This window comes from Hippocampus bargibanti, linkage group LG22, assembly GCF_051943395.1.
Source record: "Hippocampus bargibanti isolate YZ-2025 linkage group LG22, ASM5194339v1, whole genome shotgun sequence".
Classification (NCBI taxonomy): domain Eukaryota; kingdom Metazoa; phylum Chordata; class Actinopteri; order Syngnathiformes; family Syngnathidae; genus Hippocampus; species Hippocampus bargibanti.
Genome location: NC_142755.1, coordinates 2,772,907 through 2,791,402, shown reverse-complemented (window position 1 = coordinate 2,791,402; position 18,496 = coordinate 2,772,907). Strand labels below are relative to the sequence as shown.

The 18,496-nt window shown below is 43.5% G+C and overlaps 1 protein-coding gene and 1 long non-coding RNA gene across 2 annotated transcripts in view; one reads left to right on the top strand and one right to left on the bottom strand.

The window, feature by feature from the left end:
* plxna4 (plexin A4) overlaps positions 1–18,496 on the top strand; it is a 91,687-nt gene that overhangs the window by 8,906 nt on the left and 64,285 nt on the right. Inside the window, exon 3 of the mRNA XM_088988500.1 lies at positions 5,725–5,907. Coding sequence (XP_088844626.1) covers positions 5,725–5,907 — 183 coding nt within the window. The remainder of the gene's footprint in view (positions 1–5,724; positions 5,908–18,496) is intronic.
* Positions 9,435–11,797, bottom strand: LOC148881615 (uncharacterized). Its single transcript, XR_016113643.1, has 3 exons — positions 11,637–11,797; positions 10,470–10,518; positions 9,435–9,547 (listed from the first exon to the last, which is right to left on the bottom strand). It is a non-coding gene; the product is annotated as an uncharacterized LOC148881615 (long non-coding RNA).

Below are 18,496 nucleotides of genomic sequence, written 5' to 3'. Positions count from 1 at the left end.
TACAGGTTTCACGTTTAAAAATCTGATGTAATATCCCGGCGTGAAAAGGTAGCGATTTTACACCGTTCTATATTCAGCGAGAGGATCCTCACAGAGGCGACAATCATCACTAAATGTACCTTGTATTTCTCAAGGTCATGTTTTGTAATTTGTGGATGTGACCTTCGCCGTCGACAAATTTGACCCCTTTCCCGCTGTTGGGCGTCCTGCCATCACGGCGTAAATCTGGAATGGAATTCTTTGATCGGGCGCACGTGCCGGACCGCCGTTGTCTGGGGAGGATAAATCACGCCCGGCGGCGGGTTGTGTCAGCAGGCAGAGGAAGTGCGGGGGGTTGGACGCTGGGGTTAGAGCCGCAGAACGGTGCCATTTCACCACGCCACAGGGGGATGAATTACACACCCGCTCATCTGTGATACCGCCGGAAATAAGAGGGTTCATGAAATTTTCATTTAATGTTTCGGTCAAATAAATCAAATCAATCAAAACACGTGTAATGTTGGCATTGTAATGCGGGTGTTATAATAAATAATTCCCAGTTGCAGTTCTTGTTTTGTTTTTTTGATCTCTGAAATTTTAGCCGATATCAGTCATCCGTATTATTATTTTTTTGTTTCGTTTTGCTAGCATAAGTTTGCTTTTTCATTTTTTAAGAGGTACCTACAATTTATCATGTTTCCATAATTGCCACACTTCATTTAAATTTCGCAAAGTCCAATTGGGAATGAAATAGTTTCAAGATTCGCAGTGGTTAAATATGCTAAAACTCAACCGGAACCTCTTTGACGAATCCCCCAACGCCATTAAATTAGTGCCAAAAATGAACCCAGGAAATGTAAATTGACTCGTAAACACCGTCGCCCCAAAAATTAAAAGCAATCTGCATAAATTGTTTTAGCATCCGTCCTGCCCATCAAGTCTTTAAAGCAACACTAGCGACACCTCCATAAATCCTCCCCTGCCATCTGACGGCGTTTCTTTGATTAGTTCGCAGCCTCCCGATAACATGGCGCAAGTCTATTAACGCCTGAATGTTCTCAGTATTTACCTTGATTAAATTCTGCTGCCGGGAGTTGATGGGTCTGCCGTAAGAAAAAAAAAACTGCGGCATAGACCCCAGATCACAGCACTCAGAAGATGAGAGCATTATGAAATTAATAGACGCCGTCATTTCGTCGCGATCGAAAAGTACAGCGTTGATAGGATGACCTGGAGGCATCCGTGATATTTCATCGCTAACGCGCTAGCATCGCTTGATGGCGGTACAATTTGAATTTGCGAGCTATTATACGCTTAAAGCGTATGGCGTATACGATACTGTGACGAACTACGTTACGATAGAAATTTGTTTATTTATGTTTTTTCATTTATTTTTATTTATTGGTTTATTTATTTATGGCCTTTCTTTATTTTTTATGATTTAATTATGTATTATATAATATTTATTGAATATTCCCAACAGATGGAGAAAGCGATTTGTCTCCACAAGTCACCTCCTTTTGACAAATGTCTTGACCTGATGTTTTTGTTTATTTTATTTTTATTGAGGAGACAGTTGCTTTTAAAGCCCCACAAAAAAAAGATAATATCAAATCAGACTTCCGCATCGTCCTTCCATCCGATCACGAGACGATCTGCCAGATTGTTCTAGTGGATTGTAGTGATTGGATCATGTTCACAGCATGAAGTAATCCTCCACCAGATTAACGATGGAGCCATTCTTCCTCTTGTGATTATTCTTTATTATTATTATTTTTTAAGCGGTGCTAAGCTTTATATCAGATCATGAAAAAAACCCCGCTTTGACTGACAAATAAATCAGCGCATCCTCTTTTTACTTTCTTATTAATCCTCTCAGGACGCGATGGGAGAGGACGACGATGGCCTTCCAAAATGGCCGTCACGCTTGGCCGAGTCTCATAATGCGCGCTGAACAATCCAAGCCCGCGTTCGTAGATCATCGCCCAAGCGGCATGTGACCTATAAAAGCAGCCGCCTTGCACTTTACACATTCGCTCAGTCAGCAGAAAAAAAATACACAAAAAAAACAACAATGGGGTGGGGGTGGCTCGGTTAAAGTTCCATCCACCCTTGATTAATTCCTACCGTCCTTTTCAGGTGCTCCCATCTCAGCTTCTCATTATCGTCTCTTTGGACTCCCGGCGACTTTCACACCCCTTTAACTCTGATGAGAAAAACGACAAGGTCGCACGCAAGTCGCAAGTGGGCTCTCATTGCCCCCCCCCCTCGATACCCCCTCTGCCCCCTTTCGGCTAATGATCATGAATTACACGTCATTAGCCAACACGCTACGGGCCTTTGTCGCACATTCGTCATGTTACCTCAACGATTCCCTTGTGCAGACGACTTCTTGTGAAAAGTATGACTCGAAATGATGTATAAACACGTGTGAGTGCACTGCGGAGAATTTGGACGCGATGTAAACAACTACGTCACTCAAATTTTGAATTTTAACGATTGGGTTAGGTTTAATTGTTGGCCTTTTTATACGATAACTCAGTCTCGGCTACATCTGTAGGAAGCGAAAGGCAAGGTCATTTATTAGGACCAACTAGACACCCCACCGCCCGCCTCCCCTTACTCTACTCAATCCCACTCCATATCCATCCATCCACATATCCGCTATCCGGCTCGCTGGGCGGCCGGTTGGCTGGCTAATTAAATCTCCATACATGATACCACTTGCTGAAGGTCAGTATTCATCACAATATCATTATTTCGCGATTAAGTAAACGTTGTCGGCCGTCTATTTATCTATCAAGCTATGCATTTATTTATTTATTTATTTATTTATTTATTTATTTATTTATCTGGCTGTGTGTATTTATTTATCAATCTATTTGTGTATTTATGTATATGTTTATTTATTTATTTATTTATTTATTTATTTATTTATACGTGTGTTTACTTATGTATTTGTTTATTCATGCAGTTATTTATGTATTTGTTTATGTGAATGTTTATTTATGATTCTGTTTAATTCATCTGTTTAGTTATCTTTTCATTTATCTATTTATTTGTTTATTTATTTCCATAATTATTGGTTTATTTGTTTGTTTCACACAATTTTTTTTTTTGCAAGAGACATTGGTTGGACACGATTGATGGGTGGGCGGAACACAGTCATTCCCCGCCCACCACCAAATTTCAGCCTTAACGATTTGAAAAGTAGTTTGTACCACATTACAATGTCGATTTATGAATTTGCCAAATTCTCTGGCCCCCGTTATTATGAATCTATCATATAATTACAATGAGCGTGGCTAATCCTTTTAGTCGGGACATCGTTCTGCCATTCATCTTGACAGGTCAGCAATTTGGCTTCGACGAATGCTGTATTATGTAATTATATACTTTAACAGGCGCTACATTTTTTATTCATGGACAGGAGGTTGACAATGCGTCACCCCACCACGAGCTAGGCTCGTTATTAAAGTGGAATCATCACATTAGAGCGTGGTCGTCGTCCAAATTTGGGTGAAATAATCTTCCCGGAAGGGAAGGAGGGAGGAAAAGAACTCTTCGGATCCCTGTAAGAGCGTAGCGGCGACATGAAATGAAATTTCCTCTGCGGTTGAAAATGTGTCATTAACTGTGCGAACCGGCAGACAACGAAACGGGCCCGTCGTCGCCGCCGCCGCGCCGGCTTCAGATTTGGCTATACATCAGAGAGTGTTGGAGAGTGGATCTCTTTCAGTCACCGCTAATCGCTTTTTCGCCCCTTCTCGTTCTCGCAGCTCGGCATGTATATATATCTGCTGATTGCCCCCCCCCCCCCACCCACCTCTTCACTCATTACCCCCACTCACGCATTCCAGGATCTCGCTCGCTTTGTGCGTGGCGCTGGCAGTCGCACACAAGCCGAAAAATGGATACATACCACCAGTGACCTGATTCTGCCTCGGCTTCTGGCTACGGTCCAAATATAGGAAATTACGCTCTGGTGTGGCCGCTTCTTGTGTCGCGAGTGACTCTCCTTTGCTTTTGAGCTCTGCTGAAGGATCCGTAAGGGAATACTTTTCAATTAACAACCATACAGTATAGCGTCGGATTGACTCGACCTCGTCACTGGTAGGCCGACTTGAATTCTTGAATTCGGTCGGAAATTACGCTCTGGTGTGATGGTATCTTGTGTCGCGAGTGACTCTGCTTTGCTATTGCTTGCTTTTGGTCTCTGCTGAAGTATCCGTAACGGAATACTTTTCAATTAGCAACCATACAGTATAGCGTCGGATTGGCTAGGCCTCGTCCCTGGTAGACCGACTTGAATCCTTGAATTTGGGTTCGGATTTTTGATCTGTCCATTCATTCAAGTCTATCAACCTGCCAACCGAGTTGTCGGTTGGCACAATGCGTCCACTCGGCCAAGAAATGTTAGCATTTGCGTAACACGTCCATATTATTTTCTTTTCCAAAAGAAAACTTCACGCCTCCAGTTACATCAGCATCTTATTAGCACCGCCTTGATATTATTTGCCATTGTGACCGTGGGCGTCTGTATCACGACGAGTACCAATGTCATGTTCTGGCAGCGTCAGCGGCGGCGTAATGAAAACGTGTATGCTTCCTGACAGACAGAAAAGTATATTTCACCAGATTGCAGGAGGCATGCTCACAAAAACGCACTCGACGAGATGGCAGATGTGATTGGCAAGCGGCTGGAGTAATACGGCGAATAACAAGACACGTGGGGTGGGTATAAGGGGAGAGGAGGGGGTGATGAAAACACACATTTAGCACCCGCACACACACAAATGTGCGCCGACACTGATAATGTCAAGTGATTTATTTTGGATTATCAAAAGCACTTTTGCAAGTTCGGAATCAGGTAATTGCTCTTGACAACAGTGTCTGCGTTTTATTATATTTATTTTTTCTTCTCTGAGAAAACATTTCATAACGAAGGCGGCGAATGAGACAAAAGTCTACTCGAGCCGGTTAGCCTTTTTTATTCCTCGCAAGACCATGACAGCAGCGATCCAGAAGAGCGAGTTTGTACCGAATTGCCAAATTCGGGAATTGTGCTCCACGTCATACTTTTCAATTCCCGAATAAATTCAGGAATGGCAGTGAATGATTGACATCAGCGAAAACTTCATCGAAATAGCTCTCGCCACCTCTGACCTTCCCGCTTTGCGTTTCAAGCAAATGAACACTTTGTTGATTTTTTTTGTTCTTACTCGGCGCAATAATTGATTCAGAGTGCCAAGTCGTCACGTTCCACTCCGGATAATGGAATTGATGTCATCACCGGACCATAACTCAAACCTTCTATCTCGACTTTTTGGAATAAATGCAAAAGCATAATCATCTCCCGTGTTGTCAATCACATGGTGAAGCTATTCGTCACACCGTACCACTCGCCGCCTAAAAAAAAACAAAACTGTTTACAAATTCGACCCCACACCCAAGCGGAATAATGACCTGTCCCTGACGCCATTATTCTCTTATCAAAAGCCCATACGTCATTCTTCCCCACCCCTTTGAGTCATGACTGTCATCAATATCGTCTGGGGGGAGTGTTTTTTGCCCTCACCAAGATGGCTGCCAGGAGTACACAGGGGGTTAGCTTGAAAGCGTCACAAAGCTAAATTCCCGTTGGTGGCGAATTGACTGAGAGAAGGAAACAATTACGGCAGAAAATCCGATCATTTGTGACGGTAACTATTGATATTAATCTTATTGATCTCTGTCAATCTACAGCTCCTGACCATCGACGATGACTTTTGCGGCCTGGACATGAATGCGCCGCTCGGGGTGTCTGAGATGGTCCGCGGCAAGCCCCTCTTCTCCGACGCTAGCGACAAGATGACCTCCGTCGTGGCCTATGTCTACAAGAACCACTCGCTGGTCTTCGCGGGAACCAAGAGCGGCCACGTGAAGAAGGTACAATGGAATTTCCGCTTAAAAAGAGGGGGGGGGGGGTTGTTACAAGGCAGATTGGCTTTCAGGTAAAGTCGCTGAGTCGGCTGGATTTGTCGGAGGGAGGGGGGTAGGGTGTGTGCATGTGTGTGATGAATTTGAGTGTGTTGTGAAGAAGCGGAGGTGTGATCAGGAGAGCCCCAGAGGGGGGGATTTGATTCCTGCAGACCTATCTGGTGTCTCTCGACATCCTTCTTGTCCATTACACCCCCCGTCCACCCCCACGTCCCACCTCCCCCACATGCTTCCTGTGCATCCTCTGCATCATAAGTCTACTTGTTGGACTTCAAACCCATGGGAGCGGGTTGGAGGGGGTCGGGTGTAAATGAAAGCCCACGTCAGCATGTTGCAGAAGTTTGCTCGACAGCACACATCAGCATGTTGCAGAACTGATGTGGCTTCTTATCTGTTTCTTCAGGCGCATTCGAGTTCAAATACAGTTTCTTGACTCTGTATCCAACGGGACTAAGAAAGGAATTTGACGGTCCGTGAAGCTAACTAGGATGCAGAATTTGTACCGATCTGTTGTGGGGTTGAAGGAGCAAAATCAAAAGGCGAAATTTTCAATTTACCGGTCAATCTATGTCCCAAATCTCATCTATGGTCACGAGCTATAGGTCTTGACTGAAAGAACGAGATCCCAGATACAAGCGGCCGAAATGAGCTTTCTCTGTAGGATTGCTCCTGGATGCCTCCCTGGTGAGGTTTTCTGGGCATGACCCACTAGCAGAAGACCCCTGGGATAACCCAGGACACACTGGAGAGACTATATCACCCAGGTGGCCCCTTGGGATCCACCAGGAAGAGCTGGAAGAAGTGGCTGGGGAGCTCACAGGTCGCTTTTTTGTACTGTGTAGCATAGCAGGTCAAACACGCCACATATTATATGACAACATGTAGCCAACATAGCCTAGCGAAACGGGTTTGGCTACAGGGATAGGCCAGATTTGCGTCAGTTTCGGTTTATACCGCAGGCGCGACCCCTCAGATGACCTTTCGGCTCTTCCCGTGGCTAACGGGATGATGCTCCGCTTCACGGTGCGATCGGTGGGAGCTAGCTTGCGTAACCTCTTGATGTACGGCCGTGGCTGTGACGAACTCCGGGGCCGGTTAGCCTGAAGAAAAACTCGGCTTACAAGCAGCGAGGGAATGTTGAGCTGGAGACAGATGACCGTGTTTCCAAGATTTACGGTGACGAGAAGTGAACCGGAGAAATAAAGCTAGCGCTGCCAAAACACACACACACACACACATACACACACACGCTAACGCTACTTTTGACACTGTTTGTTATGCTTGATTACCGGCCCCCTTCTTGTGTTTGTTTTGCCGCTTTTATTGCGCGCGGGGGCCCCCGAGCAGCTCGGGCGACGCTCTTTCTCGTAATAACTGCCGTGCTGCCGAGCGACTATGTAATCATATTTTATACCTGCTGCTCACGTATGATAATGAGCAGCAAATTTAGTGTCTGCAGGTAATGAAAGCGGTCGCGGAGACTGCCCGCTGTGGAAATACGGTCAACCCGAAGTTCTGCTTTTCGCCCTGCTACTCTTCTTTCTAAGACAATAATCATCAATTTAACGTGAAATCTGGTTATGTCGAACGGACGGTGATCGATACGCCGCCCGCCACCAGCACGTGAGGGCTCGGCAGGCTCCTCCCCCCAGGTCGTCAAAGTTTATACCATTAGATTACATCAGGGGCAATAAAAGACAACAGCATAACAATAAAAGGTCCCAGCCTGGGTCCACCTCCTTTATCAGTTCCTTTATAAGCCCACCCCCAAGCCCCCTCACTACAATTACCACCCCCCCAATCCAGCTTCTCCCTCCATGTTGATTTATATACACTCGCCCACTGACACTTGTTTCATCCATAAACCCGCCCACACTGGCCACCCTGCCACTTTCTCCCTGTCTTTTTTTTTGGGGGGGGTAGCGGAGGGGCTTTTAACTGTTAACTGTTATTTATGGTGCTGTGAGTGACACATCCGTCTGAATAAAAATGAGTGTGACGGTAATATAGAGTGGCTGGACCTTAATGCATCCAGCTCAACTTTGATGACATCATGAAATGGGGATGGAGGTGGTGGTGGGGGTGAGCGTGAGGTTCAGCAAATTTAATTTTGGCGCCCTCACGAAATGTTTCCAATCGCCAAGTCGAAATAATATTTTGTGACGTGATGGGTTAATTATGAAGGTGTCATTTGTGAATGTGAGTGGGCGAAATTCTCGCAAATTTTCTCCACACTAGAGGTCAAAGGTAAATCTTTTTGAAGAGAAGCGCTAATGTTTTCTTACGTCAGTCGCATCCGAAGCTTTTCGCCTGATTGGTAACATCATCCCGATGCACATCCTTGTCGGGTGTTAATGGCATTTTCTGACAAGTCATAAATCCCAATAAAAAATGGCAGCCAAGTGGTAATAATAAATAAACACGATGCTTGACCAAGATTGGATCGATACGCGACGCATAACCGGATTTAATCCATTGTGGATTTTATGAACGGTTTCATGCAAAAAATAAATAAATAAAGACGTCATCTCACTTTTCGAAAGAACTTCAACGGACAGTTAGGACGTCGTAAATAAAAATCATTGGCACCGCCCTATTCAATCTCAAGGACTCGAAGAATCGAAACAAAGGCGCTCAATATCCTACTGGACCCTCCGCACCCTGCCCACCACCTTTTCCAGGCGCTACCGATCTATGCACACCAAATCCAGCGGACATTTATACAGCTTCTTCCCTCTGGCGCCATTAACTCTGCAGAAATTTGCAGAAAAGCTCAAATTGAAAGTAAGTCTTTTGGGAGTTTGAGTAGCGCTTTGAGCATTTCCTGTCTTATTTTTTGCTTTCATGGTCCACCAACTTTAAATTGACACTTGATCCAAAGTCATTCCGACGTCGGCGTACAAGAGGCACCCTCGGAAATGGTCTCACCTGAGTCTTTCCATGCATATCCTGATTGAAACGCGAAACTAGACGATATATTTGATATTTTCCACCCGTCTTTCTCGGTCGATCCGTGAGTGCTTTGAAGGCCACCTCCTGCCATATGGCATCCGTCGCTTTCAACTCTGAGATGGGAATGAAAGGCTCCCTTGTCGAGGTTCTGGTTGAAAGCCGTGGCTCACAGGTCAGTGGTTATGGGGGAAAACCGCTACCCTCCCCGCAGGCGTTGGGTTAGCATATGGTCATTTGCTCACGCCGCGTGTCAGTGGTGGGCCGTCGGGGTCTCAGCTGGCCTAGAAATATCTGAATCATACTAATGTGAATTGTATTTTGTCCATTAAGGGTTTTTGTCATTGTTGCTTGAATTCCAGGACCCACAGAATATTGACTTTTAAGGACTATATCAGCATTCAACACAGCGTTAGAAAGTGTTAATTCTTAAATTATATGGGTCTGGAGTTATATGAGCTTGAAATGAGGGTGGCTGTCCAAAATAAAAAGCAATACATACTGTACATATTGGTTTATAGAGCACTTTAACAACAGCTGAAGCTGGAACAAAGAGCTAACATGGAGAAACCGGAAATGCTGCCCTCTTGTGGAAGGGAAAAAACATTGCCAGAGGCCATGGCCAGCGCTTTATCAGCACCTTAGCATGAAAAAAAATAAAAGAATTCAGGAATGGCGCTCCACGTCATATTTTCATTTCCCGAATAAAATCGTGAATGGCAGTGAATTTGACAGCTCCGAAGCTAGCAAAAATCACAAATAATATTGCAATTTTAGGAGGTTACCATGAATTCACACGTTCATAGTCAAAATTCGAACAGTTTAAAGACAGTATTTCTTATTTTTTTTAAGTCGCATGTTATTTCCTGGCCAACGCCACCCTCTAGTGTACGTGTAGTAATATCACACCACACTCGCAGCAGATTGATTCAGACATAGCACTACTGAAGGCCTAGGATTGACATGCATGGCCCGCCATTGCCGTGTATTAGCGTGGATTGAAACCAGATCAAGAAATTGTTTTTACACAGATGTTTGTCCATCTTCCACTCTCGTCTCCGTTAGCGTGCGATGGTCCGGCTAGCTGCAGATGCAGATTACTGAAACGGGCCGAGGTGCGGTCAATGGAGCAGAGGATTAACTTCTTACAGCTAATGATGAAATATGCCAGAGGATACGTCAGGCATTGTGTTCCGAAATCCAATCCCCCCCTCCTGCTACTCTTGTTCCGCTATCAGAACACGTCGACAGTGAGACAGCGCAACCAGACCGAGCGACGCGATTCCGGCCAGTGATCCAAACTGCTGCGGCATGCAGCTAGCACCGTGAGAATGCTAATGTTCCCGCGCTGTTAAGTATTCCTCGGCAGTGCTTCCCAGTTGACTTGGCACATTGTGTGAGTGTGTGTGTGTGTGTGTGTGTGTGTGTGTGTGTGTGTGTGTGTGTGTGTGTGTGTGTGTGTGTGTGTGTGTGTGTGTGTGCGTGTGTGTGTGTGTGTGCGTGTGTGTGTGTGTGTGTGTGTGTGTGTGTGTGTGTGAGTGTGTGTGTTGCTGCTCCCTTACCAGCTAATGCAGCAGCGTGTTGCCATGGTAGCAGGCGTCTATCACCAGCCTAGGTTGGAATGTTTACAAGGCATTAGCCCCTAAGTGAAAAATTTCACACGAGGGACCGTTGTGACATGTGACAAAGCTGACCGTTGCATTCATCAACATTGTAATCAAGGCTGTGAAATGATAGCATTCGCCATTAAATCATTGCGATGTTCGGTGTTCATTAGCTTTTAAAATGCAAGGGGCGCCGTTGCGAAGCTTGTTTCAAGTGTATTTTCAGTTATGAAGGCTAGAAAAACAGAAAAACGATAAACAAATAAAGAAAGAAATATACACAAAAATAACAAATACGTAAATAAATAAATAAATACATGCATAAAAAATAACCATATAAGTAAATAAATAAACGTGAAAGTAAATGGCAATAAAGATTATTCTGATTCTGAAATATACAAATAAATGAATACATACACGAAAAAAACCCCGAATAAATAAAAAATAAATACAATGAATAAATAAAAATAAATATATACACGTGTAAGTAAATAAATAGGTAGAAAGATGAATACAAATAAATACAGAAATGAATAAATATATGAACAATAAAATAAATGAATAAATAAATGAATAAACAAATAAATAAATACATACATACATAAATCAATAAATTTAATAAATCGAAAAACTATTTTATTAATAAATAAAGAAAATAAGTACATAAATTATAAATAATTTAATTGAATACATGAATGAATAAAAAAAGAATATAAATAAATAAATAAATCAATTCTGAAAAAAGACCACTAACTGAAAATGTTTCATTATTTTTTGGATCACTCAGATTTGTACGTCACCTATTTTTACTAACCTCAAACTCCATATATAGCCCATATATGAATATTAAAATAAACTATTTTTTCAGAAGGTATTCTGATTCTGATTCTGATTCATATGTAGCCCATATATGAATATTAAAATAAACTATTTTTTTTCTAAAAAAAAAACTAATGAAGAATTCGCAGGGTTGAAAGGCAGACCAAAAAAATCACAAATGCTGACGTTCGGATGCTTTGAATGATATTCAGTATCTCTTCCTGCTGCGCTAGCAGTTAGCATGTTAGGACGTTTGCATGCCTGACTCAGCAGATGCAAAGCTTGTTTTTAAAAATAGCCGCTCACCTTTCCCCAGTGTCATTTCCTTGTGTATTTATAGCCAGGCTTCCCCACCCCCTCCTTCTCGTCTGTGCTCTTTCATAATTGATAAGCTTTCCGGGGTGCTCGTCATTTAGCCGTGATGAATCACGGTGGCTGTAGTCACTTCACCCGGTCAACGTAGTCACTTCAACTGAAAAAACAAAATAATTAAAAAGAAGAATTAGTATTCTGATATGACGCTGAACAAAAAATGTGATTTATACCCTCCATTGGGACGCATGAGGCAGCCCGGAGAGGCTGAAAATTAGCAAGCGAGAATAATGGGCGATGGAGAGAGAAAAAAACCGCAATAGCCTGTCAGGACGAAGGGCAAAAAAGCTTCTGCAGTTCATTTTTTGCGCAGCTATTAAAGCGAGTCCCCGCATGGAGCGCCGGTGAGACATTTGGAGAGGCCATTGCACGGAAGCTGAAGGGCCCGAGCAGGCAAGAGAGAAAATTGAAGAGAAAAAATGACTCTTTTTTTTTTCTTTTCACCCCTCGCCCCCATTTGCTGTTGGTTTGAACCGAAGTTGACTCGCTTAAAGCGTTCGACGAGTCGCGGGGTTAAAAAAAGGACGTGGCGCGGTCTGACACGTTACTGACTCTCTGATCCGACGTTTTAACTACAATTTTGTAAAAAAAAAAATTTCGACAAGTCGTACTTTGGCTTTTTTTTTTGCGTCGACGGAACACACTTTGTCATGTCGCCCTTGGAAGTCATCTCATCGCACGGCGAGAAGCGACGCGACACTCCAATCCGCATCTTTGACACCCTTGCAGAGCTTGTTTTGAGTCCTTAGTCTGCATCTTGCCTATTAAACCCACTTGAAAAAGCCCAGCGTCAAGTCAGCCAGTTAATTAGCCGCGCTATTAACGGCCCTTAGCTATAGCCTGTTATTGTCAAGACAGCAAATGGGGGGGGCATAATTATCCACAACTTTACTCTCGCATTCACACGTCGCATCAGCGATTGTGTCGATGCTCTTAACGGCTTATCTTTGTTCCTGTTCGTCAACACTTTCACACGAGAGATGAACGTCGTCGGCAGCGTGAATCGGCGATATCACCACCGTCGCTACGGCGAGTTTTGAACTGAGGCGAGAGCTCCTGCAAGGCGAGCACAGCCGTTGCGTCATGATTAATTCATCACCCCGGCCGACGGATTGACCGGTAAATTTCTGCTCGACCGACTGACGTTTCACAATTCCATGCACGTTTTATGCTCAGGCAATGCGGGTTAGCTAAAATGGCGGCTGCAGCGCGGCTTGACTTAGCCCCGCGTGGCATACGTTTAATGAAGTCTCTGTAAAATGTTGATGGTAGCAGTGTCTCAAGAAAATGGACAATTTTATCATTATTATAAGTTTATTATTATCATTATTATTATTTTCTGTATTATTTATTATTATTACTATTATTAACATTATTATACATATTTTATTATTATTTTATTATTATCATTATTATTATTATGATTATTATTATTAGTAGTAGTAGTAGTAGTAGTAGTATTGTTGTTATTGTTATTGGCATTAGTATTTTATTTTATGTTGTTATTATTATTTCATTATTATTATTACTTATATTATTTATATTACTATTATCATTAACATTATTTTTTATATTATTTGGTATATTCTTAGTATTATTATTATTATTAATAATTTTAGTATCAGTACAAGTATTAGTATTAGTATTAGTATTTTAGTAGTAGTAGTGTTGTTGTTTATAATGTTATTTTTATTATTGTCATTATTATTTACATAATTATTATTATGAGTATGACTATTATTATTATTACTACTACTAGTAATACTACGCAGTAATACTAATATTAATTTTAATATCAGTGTTAGTGTAATTAATACAACTATAATTATTAACTTGAATATTATAATTGTTGTTGTTATTGCGATTATTTAATAATTTCATTATAATTGTATTTTATTTTGTTTTTTTATATCACTGTGGTGTAGGAGTGCCCAATAATGACCATTCGTTTGTCCCAGGGTTTTTCAACTCACAGTCACCCACCCGCGCATGCCACACCCCCAAAATACGTTTTGCTTTTTATAAAAAAGTAGACTTTATAAAAACCCTTCAGATGGAGGGAGGGTATAGAGCTTCTCAGCTGTGGCAGCAATTGACATTCGGATCGATCCATTTTTCCTGCCTTTTAAATTGGTGTCACTGCGTTCCTCGGAGGGCCGTGTGTGCATCCATTGAGAGGACACGCCACTGCAGGTGAGATGCCCACCCTCCACGACCTCCCCCCCTCCTTCATGTTCACCGGCCAATCATCTCTCACCGAAGGTCTCTTGGGGCGACCGATGCCCTCGCTCACCTCTTTTTCTCCATCCTCCACTGCTTCCATCTTCCTTCCTCTCACTTTGCAGCCTCGCAAGTGGGTCATTCCTTCTCTCCCTGCAGTTCAAGGCACCTTCAACTCTTTTAGGCTATAAAATTTGACGTTCCAAGACGGAACTGTGTTTTTCCACTCTTGGGATAGACGTTTGAAATAATCAAGTCATAAATCGGTCATTAATTCAGTTTTTTGGTTTTGTCACCATTGCCACGGTTGGGCATCCCCAACTGTTTGCTTGGTCTTATTTACGCGTTGGTATTGCAAGTGATTCCCTTACTCATAATTTCGTAGTAACACCAACGCGTTGCGCGTTGCGCGGTGCGTGGGCGGCGGTGCGATTCACAGTCCTCGACCGAGCAGATGGCGATGTAAACATGCGTCGGTGTGTCTGAGTCACAAAGACCCAGGTAACGGGGAAAGTCTGTAAATGGAGAATGTCGTTTATGTGTCTTTTTCAATGCACTTCCCTTTCTTGATCTGCTAAAAAAATGAGCTATGTTGACATTTTTAATCCCTCTTCTTCACGACCTTGATTCTTGACAAACGGGTACCCTGGGAAATTGGACATCCAAGGATACTCTGATGTGCAACCTTCCAGTCCACAGCCCTAACTCTGCTTTCATTGTTGACAAAATCTCAACACGGTATTTTGGTCTGTGACTCTTCCCTCTGGAGAATGAAGGTCTTGTTTGGCTCGTGAAATTAATAAAATCACCAAAAAAAGACACATCTGGCACATCTAATAATAAACATTTTGGCACATCTAATAATGTCTGGTCAGCAGACCTGAGGTGCCGGGAAGGTGTGTAGCGGTGAAACAAATCTTTCCATTTGGCTTTTCCCTTCAGGAGTCGCCACAAAGAATCAGTATCCTCCATCTAACCCGGTTTTGTGCATCCTCTTCTCTCACACTAGCTACCTTCCTCTTTGACAACATCCATAAACCTCCTCTATGGTCTTCCTTTCCAGCTCTGTTTCCTGTCTTTTCTTCAGTGGCACTGTCTCCAGGTCCAAACATCATGGCTGGTTTCTAAAATGTAAAATGTATAGGGAGCCAGTGAAGGGCTAATTATCTGAAGAACCTTATACGATAATAACGTGCTGGTGCCCAAACGCATTTTCGGGAACTGCTCAAAACAAGGGCTGCAGAGTTGGTGACCAAAAACTCGCCGGTATAGACGGCATATCCCGAATTGAAGCTTCTGCTTCACCTTCCATCTACGACGGGATTCCGGACGGAATTTGTTTTTACCCCCCTCTTCCAGACTTCTTTGACTGATCTGTTTGTCACGCTCTTTAATTGGAAAACGCTCTCCCAGCGGGCTCGTATGACGCCATCCTTCTTTTTTCTTTTTTAATACCTTGTTGGAGATCAGCAGGCCGACTTGCAGCTGCTGGATAAGCCATTTGCTTGTGATTAGTATATAGGGCCGGCATGTCTACTAGCGTTTGAATAATGAGCTTGTGGTGACAGTTGGGATGCACTGTAGTTTTCGTGGGTGGAGGGATGGTGGTTGGTAGGAGGGGAACTGGGGGGGGCTGTAACATGAACAAATGAGCAAAAGCAAGCGAGGGTCCCCGACTCTTCTTTTGCAGGAAACGATTATGCGTCTGCTTCATTTGTCTCCAAGGAGTGCCGCAAATATTTCAGCGCTCCCTCGAGGTTTTTGTGTTTCTTTTGTTCCCGTTGCTAGTTTGGTTTCAAGCTTAAGCGTAATCCTGGAGTTTCGGGACTTTACCTTCTTCTTCCTTCTTCTCCAAAGAGAAACTATCAAGATTCATCAATACGCCCTCCTCTTGTCTGGACTCCTAATGTTCAACGGCTTCTAACTTTTCAGTATCGGGGGATTATATGTAATTGATTCATGGGAGAGGAGTGGAATTACTCATAATTTGTGGGACAAAAGGGACCTTTTGGCTACGGACCTTTCCGTGCTAATCGGGAGCTAATGCAGCTTTTCGACGATCTGGACAATGACTGCAAAAAGTGCTTGTCGTCCAGGTTGTCGTCACTCTTCATCGTAATCACGGCGAAGCGTTCACATGAAGAAACGAATCATCCACAAAACCAGATCTCATACCAAACACCGGCGTCTTATTTTGTTCACAAAGAGTCATAAGAAGTCTGTCTACATTGCATTAGATCCATTTCACAGCAGTTGTTTTTGACCCCCCCATCTCCTCACCACCCTACCTCACTTAATAAAAGCCTCAGTGAGAGCAAAGTCTTTCACGCCGATTTCTTCCCCAGCGATAGCATATCTCGACCCGCCGCGGTTGCCAGGAGGAGTTGCTAGGCGACTAATATGGACTATTATGGGATTCAAACAGACTCAATGGGGAAGTTTAGCGCCGACAAGCTGGCCTTGTGTTTGTACGCGGTGCGGTGTCATGTTGCCCACGGTTTCCATGTTGTACTCTAGGGAGGGTGTCCGCGACAACAGCAGCTGCAGCGCAAATAAATCAAGTTGTCATATTTGCCTGGAGTTTGCAGCAAGATCATTTTTACAGACATACGATGTGACATTATTTTCATATCTCTAAGGAAGTAAGAACGAACAAAAGCAGCATTCATTGTTTTGTTCCAGGCGGCTAGGCTAGCATATTTTGTCGCAAAGTACTACCAAACTATGGCATTCTGCGCTCTGAAAGAGTCAAATATGTTAGATTCAGGCACGCACGCATGTCAGTTAAGGTCAAGGTTGAAGTGACGGTTGAGAGCGGGCCAATTCATACGATAGCGACCGAGCGTCCACCATACCTCTTTGCACAATGGTATGCGTGCGCACACAAACAAACCGCCTGGTATTGATCGCATGCTTCATTCTCGGGCCTTTCAATGGTGTCTCTCCGACCTTCCCGGTCCACTTCCATTAAATGTATTGCAGTCGGATCTAATCCGTCACAGGTATCGAAACACGTGACATGATGTGGGCTAGCTGCGCATCGTTTTTGGACACGCTCGGCAGACGATTCACGCCGAGTGTAAATAGATAGCGATGACATGATGTTATTTCCTTGCATTGGGATGACAGAACCATTTTTCTTGATTTATGAATCGGATTAATTTCGGAAGAATTTACTATGACAATGTAGGGTCTGGGAAAAAAAAATCCACAATAGAATCTGGTTTGTGGCAAACCAGTCATGTTGGTGGAGGTCAAAAGATTCTTCCGGACAGAAGATTAAGACTTTTTGATGCGTGCAATTGAGAGTAGAAATGAGTTTCTGTAAGCCATCAATCAAAGCGCCGATTGCATCATCCCACTCTGGCCGTGTTTGTTGGTTTTCGCAGGGCTACGTGAATGATGTCGAGTAAAGCTTTTACACCAAATGAGCCCTCATAAAGATGATGGCAGTGCAGGAGCACGTCCATGTGTGTTGTTTGGGTATCTGTCGGCGTGATAAATGATCCAACGGGGCTGAGTAGAGGAGTTTGTCCATAAAACACCTAAAATGTCCTCCGCCTTTTTCTACCTTCTTGTCTCTCCTTTCATCTTTACTGTTTCTCATTGCTCGGAATCCTCCGTTGCCTTGTGTTTTGTCTCTACTCGCGCATGTCATCCATCTTTCCTCGACTCTCACTTTTGTTTTGTGCTCCTGGCTACAAAAGAGAGGTGAAAAAAATACCCTGGAAATAAAATGAGAGCAATATCATTTTACGGGTTAGCGACTTCAAAGTTTGTTTCGCAAAATGAAGTAAGGCAAAAGAGAAAAAAACTCCCCGAGGGGAAAGAGTGAGGACCGATGTGAGAGAGGGTGAACCTGGGGAAACGCAGACAAGACTGAGCAAGAATTGCCTGGGTCCTCCATTTTAAATCCATACACAGATGCTAACCTCAGACTTGCTATTGCTCAAATAGATCATGTATCAGAACCAGCATCCAACTTTGCAAACTCTATTTTCTAGCGCAGTGTTAGCCAGCCAACAGTGAGAAGTTAGTCTGCCAAATATTCCCATCGCTAGCACACCGTTAGCAGGCTACATAGTCTCATGACCACTTCCGGGCTATATAGACAATACCAACAAAATTCCATGACAGTTTCCAACTCCAAATGGGACATTACGATGCAGTGTTTGCCAGCTAGCTACTCAGTTCGAGTCACCTGCTACTTGTGCATACTGACTTCGTATCAGTTTCCTTTTGTCTGAATCAAATTTTACGCATTTCTTCAGTCTTCCAACGATATCGATCAGGCGCTTTGTATAACTTTTGTGTTGTCACGCCAAACCTGTTTTTCCACACGCCTTCAACACCCTCCGTGACTCTTTATCCTAATTTGTGGCGGTGTCGCCGAGCATCTTCCTGCCAACAACACCGCCCACCCTCGCCGAACCAGCTGAGATGAAAAGGCCCCTGCCACAGATCACACGGCGACTACACTTTGATCAAGCTGGCAACGGGTGTAAATGGGATCATTAATAAGGAATTAATGGAGGGGGTCTGCCGTCCAGGATGAGACATCCGCCAGTGTCGCG